The 16,512-nt window shown below is 43.1% G+C and overlaps 1 protein-coding gene across 5 annotated transcripts in view; it reads right to left on the bottom strand.

The window, feature by feature from the left end:
- The window catches only part of LOC309538667 (NXPE family member 3-like), a 46,795-nt gene extending 30,943 nt beyond the window's left edge, over positions 1 to 15,852 (bottom strand). For 2 of the 5 annotated variants that reach the window (XM_082234463.1, XM_082234458.1), the window contains exon 1: positions 13,726 to 15,088. In XM_082234463.1, coding sequence (XP_082090589.1) covers positions 13,726 to 13,842 — 117 coding nt within the window. In that variant the 5' untranslated portion in view covers positions 13,843 to 15,088. Of the gene's footprint in view, positions 1 to 13,725; positions 15,089 to 15,207 lie in introns of those variants that run through there. The other 3 variants (XM_082234459.1, XM_082234462.1, XM_082234460.1) reach the window with 3 other exon arrangements.
- Between the last annotated feature and the right edge of the window lie 660 nt (positions 15,853 to 16,512).

Genomic DNA, 16,512 nt, shown 5'->3' with positions numbered 1-16,512 from the left:
ATGGAGGGAGGTTATTTTTGTCATGACTGAAGTGCACTGGGAAGGAAGGCTTCACCCCCCCACACACACACACGGTGTGCCTGAGAAAGATCCCATTTATAGGGCCAGTAGTTGTGTAGAGGAGGAGGATTTTTTGTTCGGACTGTGTCATGAGGGAAAAAACTTAAACCTCCCTGTGCACAACAGTCAAGATGAAATTGAGGAGTCTGTACTGCTATGCTTTGAACACAGACAGAGATGTTGTTACTAATTATTTGTTTAGTGTCACATCTAGTTTGATCCTAACATTCAGCCCTCCTGCAAATGCCACAGTTATTTCACCCAGGAATATTCAAGCTATTTTTGTACTTACTTGTGTTCTCTAGAACTCAGTATTATCTCCATGTTAATATGCAGAATCCATTGTCTTCCCTCCCAACCTCTGCCAAATTGAAGCAGCTCAATAAACAACAGAGCAAGGTTATTTTTTATCCATATTTATTTAGGTTGTAGGGATCCACCACTGATCTGGAAAGCATGGTTTCTAAGGGGAACTCTGATGTTTGTAGAGCACAGCTAGTTCTGTGGTTTTGCCATTTCCCACCAACAGAGGGAAGTGTGCTGAACAGAGAATCTTATTACATGGGTAATCAACAAGTGCTGCTTGGAAGAGGGGAGGATTTCAATAAGAAAACTGCTGCACAACACCCACCCCCCAAAAAAAATCTCATTAGCAATTTCCATCAAACTATTGACCTATGATGTACTCCTTCAATAAGTCTACCACATAATGATCAACTTTACATAATCTTGATTATTAAATATGCAAATTGAAAGCAGTTGGGTGGCTTTCTGGAAAATATCAAATTGTACTAAGAGTTACAGTGAGTGTCAAGAAAATCAGGAACTATATTCTTAGCAATGCTAAGCTTTTGTCCTCCTGTGTCTCAAATCTATGGAAAACCACTGAAATGCCATGACCAATAAAGTATTCTGCAAGAAATATTCCTGACGTATTATAATTCTTTTACAGGTAGGTGCAGTTTTCTGTCTGCTCCACTGCTTCAAATTTGCTTGTGGGTATAAGTGCAGTATCTGATGTTTTGAGAGAAGCCTCGTGGAAGCTTTTCTGGGCTCTAGGTTCCTGCTTAGCACATTTCCATTATTTGTTACCCAGCTTTAAAAATTGCAACATCCACAGGAGCAGTTCTTTTAGCTTGTCTGTTAGCTGTACAATGCCTAAAATAGTCAAGTGGAACGTAGAGCTATACAGTGGTACCTCGGGTTACATACGCTTCAGGTTACAGACGCTTCAGGTTACAGACTCGGCTAACCCAAAAATAGTACCTCAGGTTAAGAACTTTGCTTTAGGATGAGTACAGAAATCGTGTTCCAGTGGTGCAGCAGCAGCGGGAGGCCCCATTAGCTAAAGTGGTGCTTCAGGTTAAGAACAGTTTCAGGTTAAGAACGGACCTCCAGAACGAATTAAGTACTTAACCCGAGGTACCACTGCATTTAAAAAGCTTCCCTGCTTCATTTATTCTGCTTATAATGGGTTAGTAAATGAGACAGCATTTCACAAAACTAGTGCCCACAAAATAATATACAAGGTAACTTTTACCTTATTGGTTGCCTGAGCAGCGAGAGAGTTGTGTTATTGTTTGTTTACATAATGAGTAAATATCATTGGACTCCTTCACTTAAATTCTATAGCATTAAATTCTGTTCTGTAATGGCAACATGATTCCTGGTTGTTTAAAATGAATTCTGGGAGTGGAGAGGTGGGTACTGTACAGCACATGCAAGTTTACAGAAGATGCTTTAAAAATAAAATAAAATTGCAGGGATGGGAATCTGTGGCATTGCAGGAGTTGTTGGACCATCATCCTGACCAATGGCTTCACAGACTGGGTCTGAAGGGAATTGGAATTCGTTGACAATTGGAGGACTACAAGTTTTCCATTCCTGACATCATAGGAGCCAACTCCAAGGGGCTGTGGGTGCTTGGGCACAAACAATAATATAATTGTGGGTGCTGGACACCCACAAAATTCATGAGAAAAGCTGTCAGGTGGCTGCGGCACTGCCTCTGAGAGCAAATAAGTTCAGCTCCAGCCTCCACAGCCAGCGAGCAAATTACCCTTTTCTGGGGGGGCCTCGGATGATGAGGCAAGGAGAGGAAGAGGAAGATGAGCAGCTCTTTCCTACCGCAAGAATGTGAGTGGGATGTCACACGTCCACGTTGTGGCAGTGGGCACCCACAATCTTGAGGGCAAGTTGGCACCCCTGCCTGATTTACTGTTTAGCTATATAGTGGTGAGGAAATGCACTGGCTTTCAGGGCCACTGGCCTGATCCAGCAGAGCTGTTCTTATGTTCTTTTGTAATTCTTGGGCTTTCAGGTCTACATACAAGACTGTTATACCAAAATACATATTCAACTGCCTTATGTCTACTCTAGTCTCCTCTTCTTGTGTTCATACTGTGCCTATAAATGATTTGATTTGGCAGCAAAGCTCTGATAAAATTCTCAGGACAAGCAATGGACTTAAATGCAACGTAAGATAGCCTTCCTAGTCTGGAGCATCTCAAACGGCTCCTAACTTTCACCATCTGTGAAATGCTCACTGCTTTGAATGAATCTTCTTTATAAGTGGTGAGCATTTCACAGATGGTGATAGCTACTGACTCCAGCTAAGACAGACAGAATATCGGATTCAAGAATGTTTTATTTCTGACCTATTGCTTAGAGTAATGTTATGTCATGTTTCATCAATGCATGGCCCATTACACTTTCTGTGATATGGAGCGCTGTATCTTAGTATTTTCTTTAACAGAGCAATACCAGAGAAATTAGATATGTCCTTTTAATGCACCACGGAGAATGGGGAGGCAATAATGTCAAAATTTAATGTTAATTATTATTATTCTGTGCATCAAATAAGTCCTAATTACATTTACTCTGTAGTGAGCCCCACTGAAATCAATTGGTCTTCTGAATGAACAGTTAGGGCTGTGCTTTCAGTCACCTTCTTAATGTTAATAGATACTATAGGACTTTGACAAGTGAAGTTCAAGGTATTTCACGTAGTACACTTCCCATACCAAGTGGGCTACAACAGTACTGTGACACAAAACCTGCGGTCCACACACTTCCTTGTTGTGTGTGTGGGGGGGGGGAGAGGCCATAATTCAACAACACCCCACCCCTACCCCCAATCCTTGTGCTGTCTTCCCAAAGCTGGCCAAGTGAGGCGTCTGGCTTTGGGAAAGTGGGCGCAAGGTTATGGTGAGACTTATCTGCGAAAATAAGAGGGAAATTTGGCTAAGGTGTTTTAACACGGTAACTAACTGCTTCCTTAAAGATGTCTTAGTTCAACATTAATAGTTGAATGGAAGCTGGTAGAATTTAAACTGCCAGTAACAAGTTAACAAGGCATTTGATCATTTAAAATACGGTACTATGGTAACCAGATAAGCTTGTGCACTTAATAATATCTTAATAAACAAATATGAATACCTTGTTAAATATAATATCTGTATCTGATTGGCTTTATACCACACCTATACCCCACAGTAACTAGGTTATTGGGAAGTTAAAGGATCAGAGGAAGTAAAAAAATGAATGGTAGCGGTGGCAGGGGTTTAGGAGAACCACTGGAGCAGGGAGATGGGCTTTGCCATTATAGAGAAGTAAGTAAAGACACCCCCCCCACGTTCCCCATAAGACTTAGAACACTGGAAGATCAGGGATCTAAATCAGACCCTAGACAGAGAGTTAAGGCTCCACACTTCTGAAGTTATTCTGCTATGGGTGGGTGGCTAGGAGGCAACTTCATGGGTAGGCACAAAAGCAGCCCTTGGCCCTGCAGCCCTTCTGTAACCATGCAGCCCTTAGTGCTAGTAAAAAGTGGGGAGGGCTACTGTGTTACCAAGATCAAAGCCACTTCATTCATATCATATTTCCAGCAATTGGGGGGGGGGGTAAAGTGGGTTTTTAGTGGAGCTTTTTTCTTTCCTTGACTGCATCAGATGCTTAAGATTCGTGACCTAAAATTATGCATGGAGAGACTGTACATGGTTCTTTGCATTCTTGTCAGTCCTAAGGGAGTGTAGTGGAATCACATTATGAATTTGAAATCCCTAATGGAACATCTCATCCATTCAGAAATGCAGGGTAATGTTAATTTTATTCTGTGATAGAGTATCTTTGCTTTTCATTTTCAGTTAACTTACTAGGCTGGCACCATCTGACCTGTGTGTAGCTGACATCTGTTACAGGGGAGAATATTCATTTTCTGTCATCCCCCACTCTCTTAAAAATCTAAAACGCAAGCCAATTTATTTCAGGCTTAGACATCACTATCACCTGCAGGTGAGTGACATACTACACTTGAAATGTACACAACAATCATATTTATAATACATGAGCCAGAATAAGATCCAATTTTTCCTCCTGTAGCTATGTTAGGTCAGCAGACTATGACAGAGAAGAGTTTGAACAAGAGTGGCTAATAAGAGGAGGCAACCTACATTGCCTCTATGAAAGAAGTGCAGTCACAGGCATACAATATTCACTTCATGCCTCTTTTCCAACTGGATATTGTGACTGCCACTTCAACTAGGCAGAAGATTCCTATATTGCATGAGTCGGCAAACTAAGGCCCGCAAGCCGAATCAGGCCCAATTGCCTTCTGGATCCAGCCCACGGACGGTCCGGGAATCGCCATGTGGATCGCCAGCGCCCGCGTTCTTTCCTTCTCCCTCCCTCTCTCTCACATGGCACCAGTGCCTTTTCCCTCCCTCCTCCTGGCTTCTCCCTGCCCTGCCTAGAGGAGGAAGGGGGCTGGGCTTTGTTTGTGCCAGCAGCAGCAGTGCTTGAGCGGCTGCTATTTTAAGCAGCCCCTCTCCGGAGCCCTTTCACGCACTGCTCATCGTCCCGCCGCCGCCAGCCCCTGCCGCTTGCAAGACACAGATAAGCAGCCACCGGGGCTTGTGGTGCTGTTGTGTCATTTTTTTCCCTTCCAGAATATAATCTGGCCCCCCACAAGGTCTGAGGGAAAGTGGACTGGCCCCCTGCTGAAAAAGTTTGCTAATCCCTGCTATATTGGCTCCAGGGGTCTGCTAATGCCTTTCCACAGCAGCTGTTAGAACAGATAGGTAATCTGAGAATGACCTAGCTGACATACAAATACTTATATACCACAATATCATTAAAAAAATATGAAAGTGCAGTAAGACAGATACAATAAAAACTAAAAGCACAGCTTATTGGCTACTATGTAGTCTGACACTGGTCTACTGGAGGACATGACTGGCATGATGAAGCAAGGAAAGGATTTCTCTCTACAGAAACCTTCTATCAACTTCTTGGTAAGTAGAATACTGTATAGACAGGGTCTAGACCCAATCTTCCATCATGCAGCTCACAAGGGTATTAGTAGTCCACATAAAGCAACAGTGGGAAACCTCTGGCCAGCAAGGCTGTTTTCTCCAAAGCGCATATCTGCTGTCATGTGTAGAGCAGATGAAGACGGTTATAAAGAAACAAGTGTAAGTTGTAAACTGCACTACCAATTGTTCCTTGGCAAACAAGGATTGCTGTTAAGTGCCAATAACCTGATTAGTGCTACAGTATCAGCAAATCCTGCTTGGACAGACTGCACTACGGAGTTCCTGAATGGAAACTTTGTAATGCAGCTGAACCCTGCCTACCTAAAGCAGGTCTTCATGTCAATGCCAATCACCTGATTGATACAGCAAGCTCTGCAAGGAAATGCTTCATTTGCCTATGCAGTATGAAATCATGCTTCATTTGCCTATGCAGTATGAAATCAAGCACTACTTACTTTGCTCATGTGGTTTGATTTCATACCATGCAGGCAAAATAACTCTTTTCTTTGTTAATCAAACTGGTCTGCAAAGAAAAGAACTTTACCTGACTTGAAAACATCAGGTGATTGGCAGGAGGCAAGCTCCACCCCCCTGTCAAAGTGGGCTGCAGTGGTTCGGGGATGTCAGAATCCAGACCACTAGATGAATCCAGTTCTCCACCCCTGAAATAAAGGGTTAGGGTCAAGCACAAGAGATAGGGTAAAGCCTATTCTCAATCTCTAACCCCTGATCTTTCAGTCAATCTGGTGCAGAGTGAGAGTGTGTTCCTAGGTCCAGGAGTTAAATTTGCTTTGATTTCTTGAGTAGGCCCTAGATCTGTGGCTGACAGATTTCTTGGGGCTGGGGGAGAGAGAATAGCAATCTCCTAGTTATGGAAAATATGCTATAGCTGGATCAGATTTTGCAGCTCATGGCACACAAAAATTAAACTGAAATCTAAAGACTCTTCTTCAAGCTGAAATAATAAGGCTCTTACTAAAAAGATATGTTGGCAGGAGTGAACTTACCAAATGCTTACTTCAAAAAATATCAGCATGTTATTTGCTGCAATGGACCTTACTGCTAAATATTTTTTTAAAAAAATAATTTAAAAATTTAAAAATATTAAAGAGACAGAAAAATCATGTTTGGCAAAAATGAATTGTTCTCAAGAAAATGTGTAAACAAATGTTTGTTCTGAATTCTTCCAACTACCTTTAATAACAAACAGCTGAACACAGCATGTTACCAACTCTCGAATCTCGAATGTCCAAAACCTACTCCTAGGACAGCAGGCTGCAGAACACCTATAGCTTGGATGGTAACCAGAAGCAGTGAGGAAGAATAGTATGAGGAAAAAACAGAATAAACAGAGCAGGTACCTTGAAAAAGTAGTGGGTAGGTTCAGACTACCTTGGCCTTTTCAAGCCAACACAACCTTCTGCAAAACCCCATTTTGCATTGTGTCCACAATGCCCAAGACATACTGAGACAGTATCAGGTTTCCCATTACCTGAACTGCATCACCATTTAAAGCCCATGGAACCCAATTTTTCCCTTTTTTGAGATCTAGGGAAAAGAAAAAGGCTTGCATCTAGGAATGCATCTGAGGGGGCCAAATCCACTTGCCTAATACTGGCTCAGCTGTGCCACAGTCTGAGCTCATTTACTTGGAAGCCACTTAATAACTTAACAGGAAGCTGAGGCTGGGGTGTTATTTTTTGGAGAAAACTGGCACCCAACACCAGTAACCCCAATGTCAGCAGTGGAAGCAGCCCCCCCATTCCATTATGTCTCTGAAAACAGCTTGCTACAAAACTGAACAAGTTGCATTCATTTCTGTATCAGAAAATTACAAATGGAGTCATCACCCTAATGGCTCAGGTTCTTCCTCTTTCTTGCAGGAGCGGAAGAGGTCTTTTTCCACTCTCACAGGTTTTGATGATAGAATAAATATGTACTGCTTGTAGATGTAGCCAAAGGCCATTGCATACAATACTAAATAACAGCAGCTGTATAGGCATAACATACGAGCTATAAAGCTTCCCAATTTTCATCTAATGTACAGAGGATAGCTAAAATAAATCCTTAATAATAACTTATGCAGGTTCATCTCTACTTTATTCCAATTAATAAATCACCTTTACAGCCCACCAAGTTTATTTAAAAAACAAAAAAATAAAAACATTGAGATCTTTGCTGTAGTTGCAAATAATGCAAATTAGTAAGGCATGTATTCATACTCATCTGAGAGTAAATATCATGTATTGACCATACAATGTATTGGGATATGTAGAATAGCAATTTCTTTCTGGGACAGGTCACAAGTGCTAAGTGCAAAGGTCTCCAGTAATAGCATCTCTTGCCTTTCTGCTGCTATGCAGCACCTTTCAATCAGCGCTGTTGTTATATAATAATAATAATAATAATAATAATTTATTATTTATATCCCGTCCATCTGGCTGAGTTTCCCCAGCCACTCTGGGTGGCTTCCAATTGAGTGTTAAAAACAATACAGGCAAGAAGACCTCAAGCTAACTCTCATTCTCCCCCCACTTCTCCCCTCAGGCAGGTCAATAGCCACTTAGCACAGCTTCTCCCACTCCTGAAAAAAGAAGGCTGGTGGTAGTTTTCAAGAGCCAATAGCAAGCTTCAAGATTCTACTGCCCACTCAGCCATTTGGTATCAAACGTCAATATGAGGTGGTGTCAATAAAAAACCAACACTCCTACCAATAATAAAAATATTGCTGGAGGTTGCCTGAATGAAATATTCTGAGTTGCTCAGTGTTTTAAGTGCAAGAAGAGCCCTGCTGGATCAGGCCAAGGGCCCATCTAGTCACAGTGGCCAATGAGATGCCCATGGGAAACCTTCAAGCTGGACCAAAGCATGACAGTGCTCTCTCCACCTGTTTGACTCCCAGCAACTACTATTCAGAGGTATGTTGCCTCCAACAGTAGTTGGGAGAACCTGGCTGTGAACATGCGGCTCAGCTTCTGTATTATGCATTTGAAGGTTTTGTAGAATGGTGCCCTTCCACTTTAAGGCTTCACTTGCAGGCAGCAGTCACCTTCCTGGATGAGGAAATGTCAAGCTAACCTTATTACCACATGTGAGAGGCATTCATTTGAAAACAGAGTAAAGTATGGTGTATTCAAAGGCTACAAGCTGCTACGATTTGTGATTAATATGTATCAAGCCAACTGAAGTGAATTCCAATATAAATTTCCCTCTTGTATAATCTTTTGCTGTCAAATGTTTTATAATACCAAACTTACAGCAACAATAACAGAAGGGAACAGAAAGGCTGTGCTAAGCATACTACAGATCTGTATCATATAAAAACAAACCAGGCTGTTATAAATGTCCTGCTTATCTAATAAATGATACATTTTGAGCATTACAAAATATGGGGTGGGGAAAATGCAAAGAAGTCACAAAAGGAAGCAGCAAGCATTGTAACTGTGGGTAACTTAGAGCTTCTCTGTAATGTAGTTAGAGAGAACAATGGTCAATATACTGTCTGTGTCATTACATAAGAAAGGCAAATTGTTACACATATTACAGTGGTACCTCGGTTTAAAAACAGCCCTGTTTATGAACTATTTGGTTTACGAACTCTGCAAAACCGGAAGTAGTGTCCCAGTTTGTGAACTTTACCTCGTTCTAAGAACAGAATCCGAATGCTGGAAGGGCACCGGCAGCGGGAGGCCTCATTAGAGAAAGCACCTTGGTTGATGAACGGTTTCGGTTTAAGAACGGACTTCTGGAATGGATTAAGTTCATAAACCAAGGTTCCACTGTAGTTGAATCTATGTGGGATGAATTTTAATACTTAAATTTTAATAACTTAAAGCAGGCAGATTTACTTTCAGACACTCAAAAGTTAATTTTGCAGTTTGCCTGCTTGCATGGGTTTGAACACATGTGACAAAGCCAAAGTAGCCCAGGATGATGTCACTTGGGCATGTGACTAAAGTGTCAGGTGTGCATAGGAAATAAATGTTCCCTGGCACAATTTTTCACCCTTGGAATAATTAAGCCTTTGTGATCTGTGATTTATGCATTGTGAAGGGCATTATTTATTTACTTTGTTACTTTTTATGCTTATGCTGATGTCCCATTTATACCTCGTTCTTGTTCTGAACATAGTATGCTTAGTGTTAAGTTTTAGACTTATTATAAGTTATTGTAAGTTTAAATTAAGTCTGCTGCAACTGGTTTTCTTATGGACAGTGCCAATCCTGAATGTATTGGATTTGTGACCATTATGCTCATTTGCCTTCAGTAACAGTAAAGCTCCCTGCAGGATGAAATACAATTGCCTCTGACCTCCAACAGTTCTGGTATGGCCCCAGTACCCAGCAGTCTTCAGGGGCATTAAATGATACTACAGTACCTCTGCAATATTTTGCTCTATAATAAATTTGCACTAGTCCACTGTTATGCTGACGATGGACTGTGCATGGTCCAGGTTGAGGGAAGCATCAGACAGGCACGCAGGTTGAGCAAGTGGGATAGTGGGGTGAGCAACTGGGGCTTTTGCCGGTAGGGCAAGCAAGAAGAGTGGCGGGGGCAGAGCAGATGAACAAGAGAGGTGGTGAAGTGGCAGAGTGGGTGAGCAGCAAGGGCAGTGGGTGAGCAGGTTGGATTCTGGTGGAGGGTGTTGAAGAAGCCAAGTGAGCTGCGGTTGTCATGGTGGATGGGTTGAGAGAGAGAGATGGCCCACTTGTACACAGCAGCACATACAGGGGCATAGCTGGTGAGTAAGCTGGGCTTCTGGTGGTGCCGCGGGTTCAACAAGAGTGTAGATGAGCTATGGAGATCGCCAGAGTGGTGCATGCTCTAGTTACCTCTCACTTGGACTACTGCAATGCGCTCTGTGTGGGGCTACCTTTGAAGGTGACCCAGAAATTACAACTAATCCAGAACGTGGCAGCTAGACTGGTGACTGGGAGCGACCGCCGAGACCATATAACACCAGTCTTGAAAGACCTATACTGGCTCCCAGTACGTTTCCAAGCACAATTCAAAGTGTTGGTGCTGACTTTTAAAGCCCTAAACAGCCTCGGTCCAGTATACCTGAAGGAGCATCTCCACCTCCATTGTTCTGCCCGGACACTGAGGTCCAACACCGAGGGCCTTCTGGTGGTTCCCTCACTGCAAGTAGCAAAGTTACAGGGAACCAGGCAGAGGGCCTTCTCAGTTGTGGCTCCCGCCCTGTGGAATGCCCTCCCACCAGATGTCAAAGAGAAAAATAACTACCAAACTTTTAGAAGACATCTGAAGGCAGCGCTGTTTAGGGAAACTTTTAATGTTTAATAGGTTATTGTATTTTAGTGTTTTGTTGGAAGCCACCCGGAGTGGCTGGGGAAACCCAGCCAAATGGGCGGGGTATACATAATAAATTATTATTATTATTATTATTATTATTATTATTATTATTATTATTGGGAGGGACTCAGGGGAGGGGAGGGGGACTTTGGCAAGGAGCAAGGGCCTTTCAGAGGAATAAGAGGTGCTGTGCAGAAGTTGGTGAGTGAAGTTAGAAGGGGCGTCAGCCCATAGTTGTTGTATACTGAAGCAGGTGGTGGAAGCAAACCAGGAACTAGAAACAATATTGGAGTTACCAGCATTAATCCAGCCCTTCTGTCTGCTGAAAGGCATTATGGCTTCATAAAAGCATGGTGGGAGGAGGCCAGTGAGGTGGGGTGGACATTTTTCCAGTGCTTTATTTTTTCCACAGGGGGGAAAATCTGTTTCCTAAGTTCATAAGTAACAATGAATGGATGCCAAATGCAAATATAATGGCAAGCTTGGCAGTTTCCATGTGTTTATGTTTATTCTACCAAACCAACCACTATGCTGTGAAGTAAAGGGCCTCCTTCAGATACTGCCTCATCAGGACATCCATGCTGTACTTAGGAACTGAGCCTTTGGCATGGTGGCACCTAATTCCAACTTCAAATTCCTTCCCAGTACATATCAGACAGGCACCATCTTTGTTGTTCTTTCAAGACCTAATTGAAGACCTTTCTTCAAAAATAAGCTTTTCAATTGAGATCTTTACCCTAGTCTTTATTTGCACTAGACCTGAAAAGGTTTTTACATAATGAAAGTGGTATTAATTGTTCTTATAAATGAAATAGTGTACTTGTTTTATTGCTGATGGTTTTATTGTGAAATAACTTTGAGATACTTTATGGGACATTATTCATAAGTGGAATTAATTAATTAATTTACAGGTAAAATTAAATGTGCTAAATTAGATAATTCTTTATGACACCAGAAAATGTTCCAATACAACCAGAAAATTATCCTAAGATTTATTTTCTGTGTTTTTAGTGATTCCTGTTTTTATCTGTAAGTAGACTTGAGTCCCATCAAGGAAAAAGTCAGAGTATAAATAAATTAATAATGATAATGATAGATCACCTCTACCTCTTTCCCTTTATGCAGATGCATGGGCTATGTATGCCAATAAACCAGAACAAAACAATTTTGAAAAAGGAAAAGTGTTAAGTCCTTCATAACATGCTATATCTGAATATTTTTACTCAAACGTATTTTCTGCTGTGTTCAGTGGGCTTACCCCTAAAAATGTGTAAAATAGACGTACAGTGGTACCTCGGGTTAAATACTTAATTCGTTCCGGAGGTCCGTTCTTAACCTAAAACTGTTCTTAACCTGAAGCACCACTTTCGCTAATGGAGCCTCCGCGCCGCCGGAGCACAATTTCTGTTCTCATCCTGAAGCAAACTTCTTAACCCGAGGTAATATTTCTGGGTTAGCGGAGTCTGTAACCTGAAGCGTATGTAACCTGAAGTGTATGTAACCCGAGGTACCACTGTATAGCCTAAATTCAGCAGTTTACTGAACAGACTTTCCTTTTGTGTTTTTCATTGTCACCAAGCACTGTTATCAATATAATGAGTTCAGCAAAATATATGTTATGCTTTGTGGTTTATTAAAACACACCAGGATTCAAATGCATCCATTAAATCCTCAACCTTCTTTATAAAAATAGCTTACAGGGAAAGTGTAATAATACACCTTTTGAAATGATTAACCGTTACATAAGCTCAAATGCAAATATGTGCAAATAAGGGAACTTGGAACGTATTGATGGCTTCAAGGCATTTTTAAAGACAATTTCCTGATTTATAGGTTGCAAAAGAGGCCTGCTTAGTACATCACTGACAAAAACCGGTTTACCCTAGCTTTCATGTCGTATCTTAGAAATGGATGAGTCATTTCACTCATTTGGTGTTTGTTGAAAGCAGGCCCCTCTAAAAAGTCAAATAGTTTGACTTGGTTATTACTAAAGTGCAAGACTAAGGAGGAATATATACAAACGTTTGACTTTTCTACTCTAAGTGCATTTTTAAGTCCTGAGGCATTTGACCACCGCCTACTGTACTACATGTCAATGTCATTTAAAAAAAATATTTGCATAGAGGACTGGAAAAAAATTAATGACTATTTACAAAAATATTGTAAGCTGTATGAATGTTAAGAGGATGCAGGATAGAAAACAACATGGCACCAGTAACCTAATTGAAAGAAATTTGAGAATAAGTGATGTCTAAAAACAAAGATAAAAACCGGATATATATTATGTCTAAATTAACTACTTAAGTATTTGATTAAAACATTTAAAGTTGTTTATTGTTTGTATTGTATTTTATGTGTTTGATGATTTATTGTTAAAAACTTTAATAAATATCTTTATAAAAAAAAATATTTGCATAACTGAAGGATGGGAGCAAGGAAAATGCTCATATAGATAGCATTAGACAACCATCTCTCTTAAAGTCACACATGAGCAGAGAGTGTTACGTACTCACAGGCTGAGAAGGTAGTTCTATTGTATACATGCCTTTAAAATAATTAAAAACTACATCAATATTACAGACGGGATTTTGCAGGGGCCCATTTTGAGAAGACGTGGGTGGTAGCTGTCACAAAATGGCTGCCATGGTGGAGACCCAGCCAGTCACAAAATGGCTGTCTGGGGGGGGGGGGAGAGAGCGGCGAACAATCACAGTATTTAATATTGCAGCAAAGCATCCATTATACAAAATGCAAACTGGTGAGGCTAAGCAATAAATATATTGCCCAAGAGATGTGGTATATGAACCTCCAAACACAAGGCCACTCATTTGAACCCCATTTGCTGCTCAAACACACCTATTTTACCGAAGATGAGCCAATTAATTCCCCCCCAATTCATCTCTCAATAAAAATTACAAGCCAATTAATTTCCCCAATTCATCTCTAAATAAAAGTAATGCTGCATACGCACATACACACTTTCCCTCTCAGGATTAAAACCTCTGGGCCCTCCATTTTTCTCCCCACCTCCATTTCCTACCTTGGTTCCACAGAGGCACCGGCACTGCCATTCATTTACTATCTTTGTATCTCCTCTTAGCCCATCTGCCAGTCTCTTTGTTGGCTGTGTCCAGTGTGAACTGTTCCCACTCTTCATTTTTCTGCATCTGCTGGTCAGTCAGGAGCCTGGCACTGAGGGGTACAGAGAGCCTCGTGGGGGTGTATGCAGCCAAGTCTGACTACGTGGTTGGGCTGGGCTTTTGCTCTTCCTCCTGCCTGCCATCACTTCTTCTTGTCGCTCATCTTGTGGTGCCAAAAGGACATGAGCGCCTATATTATGGAGCTTGTTTCGTGATTTTCCCCATTAGGTTTTATGGGGCTCAAGTTACCTGAATTCAGGGAAGGGTTATTTGTTCACTGAAAGCATCTTATACCTATTGTCAGCTGGGAAAACTTTTTACACACACACATAATCTGCCCTTGGACTGAAAATCTGAAATGACACAACAGAAAAAGGAACAGGGAAAGTAGAGGAAAGCTCAGGCATCAAACTTGATTTTTCAATGACCAGCTTGGATGGAAATGAGCAGCTCACAGTTCAAAAAGCAGGTCTTGGCAGCCTTTCAAGAATACCCTAGTGACACAGATGTCCTGGAAATGGCTGTAAATGCAGCCGATAAATGGCTGTTTTTACAGTGTGAGGCCTTGGCCTTTGGGGGCTAGCTGTAATCATCCGCTGCCTTGTCAGTCCCATCATGGCAGGTAGGTCTCACAAAGGTGCTGTTGATACCATTGCCTCAGAGCGTCTGGTCCTGCTGTTCCTCCTTACAGGACAGGTGGGGCGGATGATCTTTGTGAGGGGAAGCAGAGGCTAAGCCCAGCTGCTGAGAGAAGTACTGAGGGAACCTGGACGTTCCTCTGTGTCTCGTGTTTCTGAGAGTTAGCAACAAAGCTGCGGGCTCTTCATATTTGAGGCCTTCGGTGTAAAAGGCCTATGACAACCGGACTCAGTGCTCCCATTAAAAGGGCCCTGTCTGGTTGGCAAAATCCTAGAGAGTTGATTGTTATCTGCTCTAAGAGATTCTGTAGAGCTGTAACATTATGAGGCAGGGATGGTGGGCTCAGAAACTGGCAGATGCCCGCTGCATTATATTTTCTTTGAACCTTCTAAATAATTGGTGGGTCCTCTGTGGTGACAATGAAACAACTCTGCCGTGCTATTTTTCTGGAAAAAGAGGTGCCACAACTTGCCATGAACGCCTCCCTTATTCTCTTATAACAGCCATGGCACCCATGTGAGATGTGCCGGAACCGAGTTCCGGTGAGTTCTGGCTGAAAAAAAGGCCCTGCAACTCTGCATGTGATTTATGAGACACTAAGTCAGGGGTCGACAAATTTTTTTAGTCGTGTCCCTCAGACCTTGTAGCGGGCTGGAGAAGCGGCACTGGGGGGGGGGACTGGAAGAAGAGGCGAGGGGGGCAAGTAGTCCTCCCCCCACCCCATCCCCAACTGCTGTGCTTACCTTCCCAGGGGCTGCCACCACCACCGCTGCTTTTGCTTCTTGTGGGTAGGCATAGCGAGCTCGTCTGCTCTGCTCTCTGGCCCACAGGAGCGCCAGGGCGGCGGCAGAAGGAAGATGAGCAGCATGAAAGGGCTGGCTCCGGAGAGGGGCTGCTTAAAATGGCGCTCAACCCAGCCTCCTTCCTTCTCTAGGCAGGGCGGGGAGAAGCCAGGAGGAGGGAGGGAGGAGGCGCCGACGCAGTATGTGTGAGGGAGAGGTGGGGGAAATGGAATGGCACAGAAAAAAATATGGCGCAGCCCAAACGAACATAATCCCCACGTCGATCCACAGACAGTCCTCAGGCCAGATCCTGAAGGCAATTGGGCCTGATCCAGCCCGCCGACCTCAGTTTGCTGGCCGCTGCACTAAGTAATGGTGGGAGTGCCCCCACAAGAAAAAGGGTTTCCAGGTAGACTTGGCCATAATGTTTGTTGCTAGACATTAAGAAGCCCTGCTTTATGCTTGGAGATTGCACCTTAGAAATGCATCCTGTGCTAGTAGCAGCAAACCTATATCTTTAATTGTGTTTCTTCCACAGTGGCATATAAATTGAGGGATTGGGGTGCACACTATGGAGAGCCAATTCCCCCCCCCCTTAAAGGTAACACAGCCAGTGGCGGGGCTGCATGCTCCACTGCTGGGGGCTGAGAGCAGGCAGGGGTGTGGCTGGTGCCCCGGGGGGCGTGGCGTGCATCATGGGGGCGTGGCACACTGCCCACGGGGGCGTGGTGTGCATCCCGGGGGTGTGGTATGCCGCCCGCAAGGGCATGGCACGCGTTCTGGGGGTGTTGCGCCCAGTGCATAGGGGGGTGCGTGGCGAGTGTTGGGGGGGCACCGTGATGGCACCCTACCGGAATTGTGGTGCTGGGGGCGGTCCGCTGCCTCCGCACCCCCGTTCCTCCACCAGTGAACACAGCATTGTGTTAGAATAAATGTAAAAGTGACTTCGAAATTATTTTGAGCTGCATATTCTAGCTCTGGAGTAGGAGCCTTCAGTAGGAAGGGTAGTGAGCTTCTGCTCATGATGGAAATGAAACTAGGCCCTTTTCAAGCCAAGAAAGTTACTGCTTGTCAACAGCATCCAACACAAGCTTACCCAACAGTGTCAGACACTCTGCCCTCTCCCTGCAAGGTTTTAGGATTGTTTCATACTCCTAGTTCAGAGCTTTCCAAACTGTGTGTTGCAACACATTAGTGTGTTGCCTGCAGTGTGTAGGTGTGTCACGCAAATACTCCCTACGCTCCTCCTGGGGCTGGGAAGGGGTT

This window comes from Podarcis vaucheri (genome assembly GCF_965113315.1).
Source record: "Podarcis vaucheri genome assembly, chromosome: 8".
Classification (NCBI taxonomy): Eukaryota; Metazoa; Chordata; class Lepidosauria; order Squamata; family Lacertidae; genus Podarcis; species Podarcis vaucheri.
This window is presented reverse-complemented; position numbering and strand designations above follow the sequence as displayed.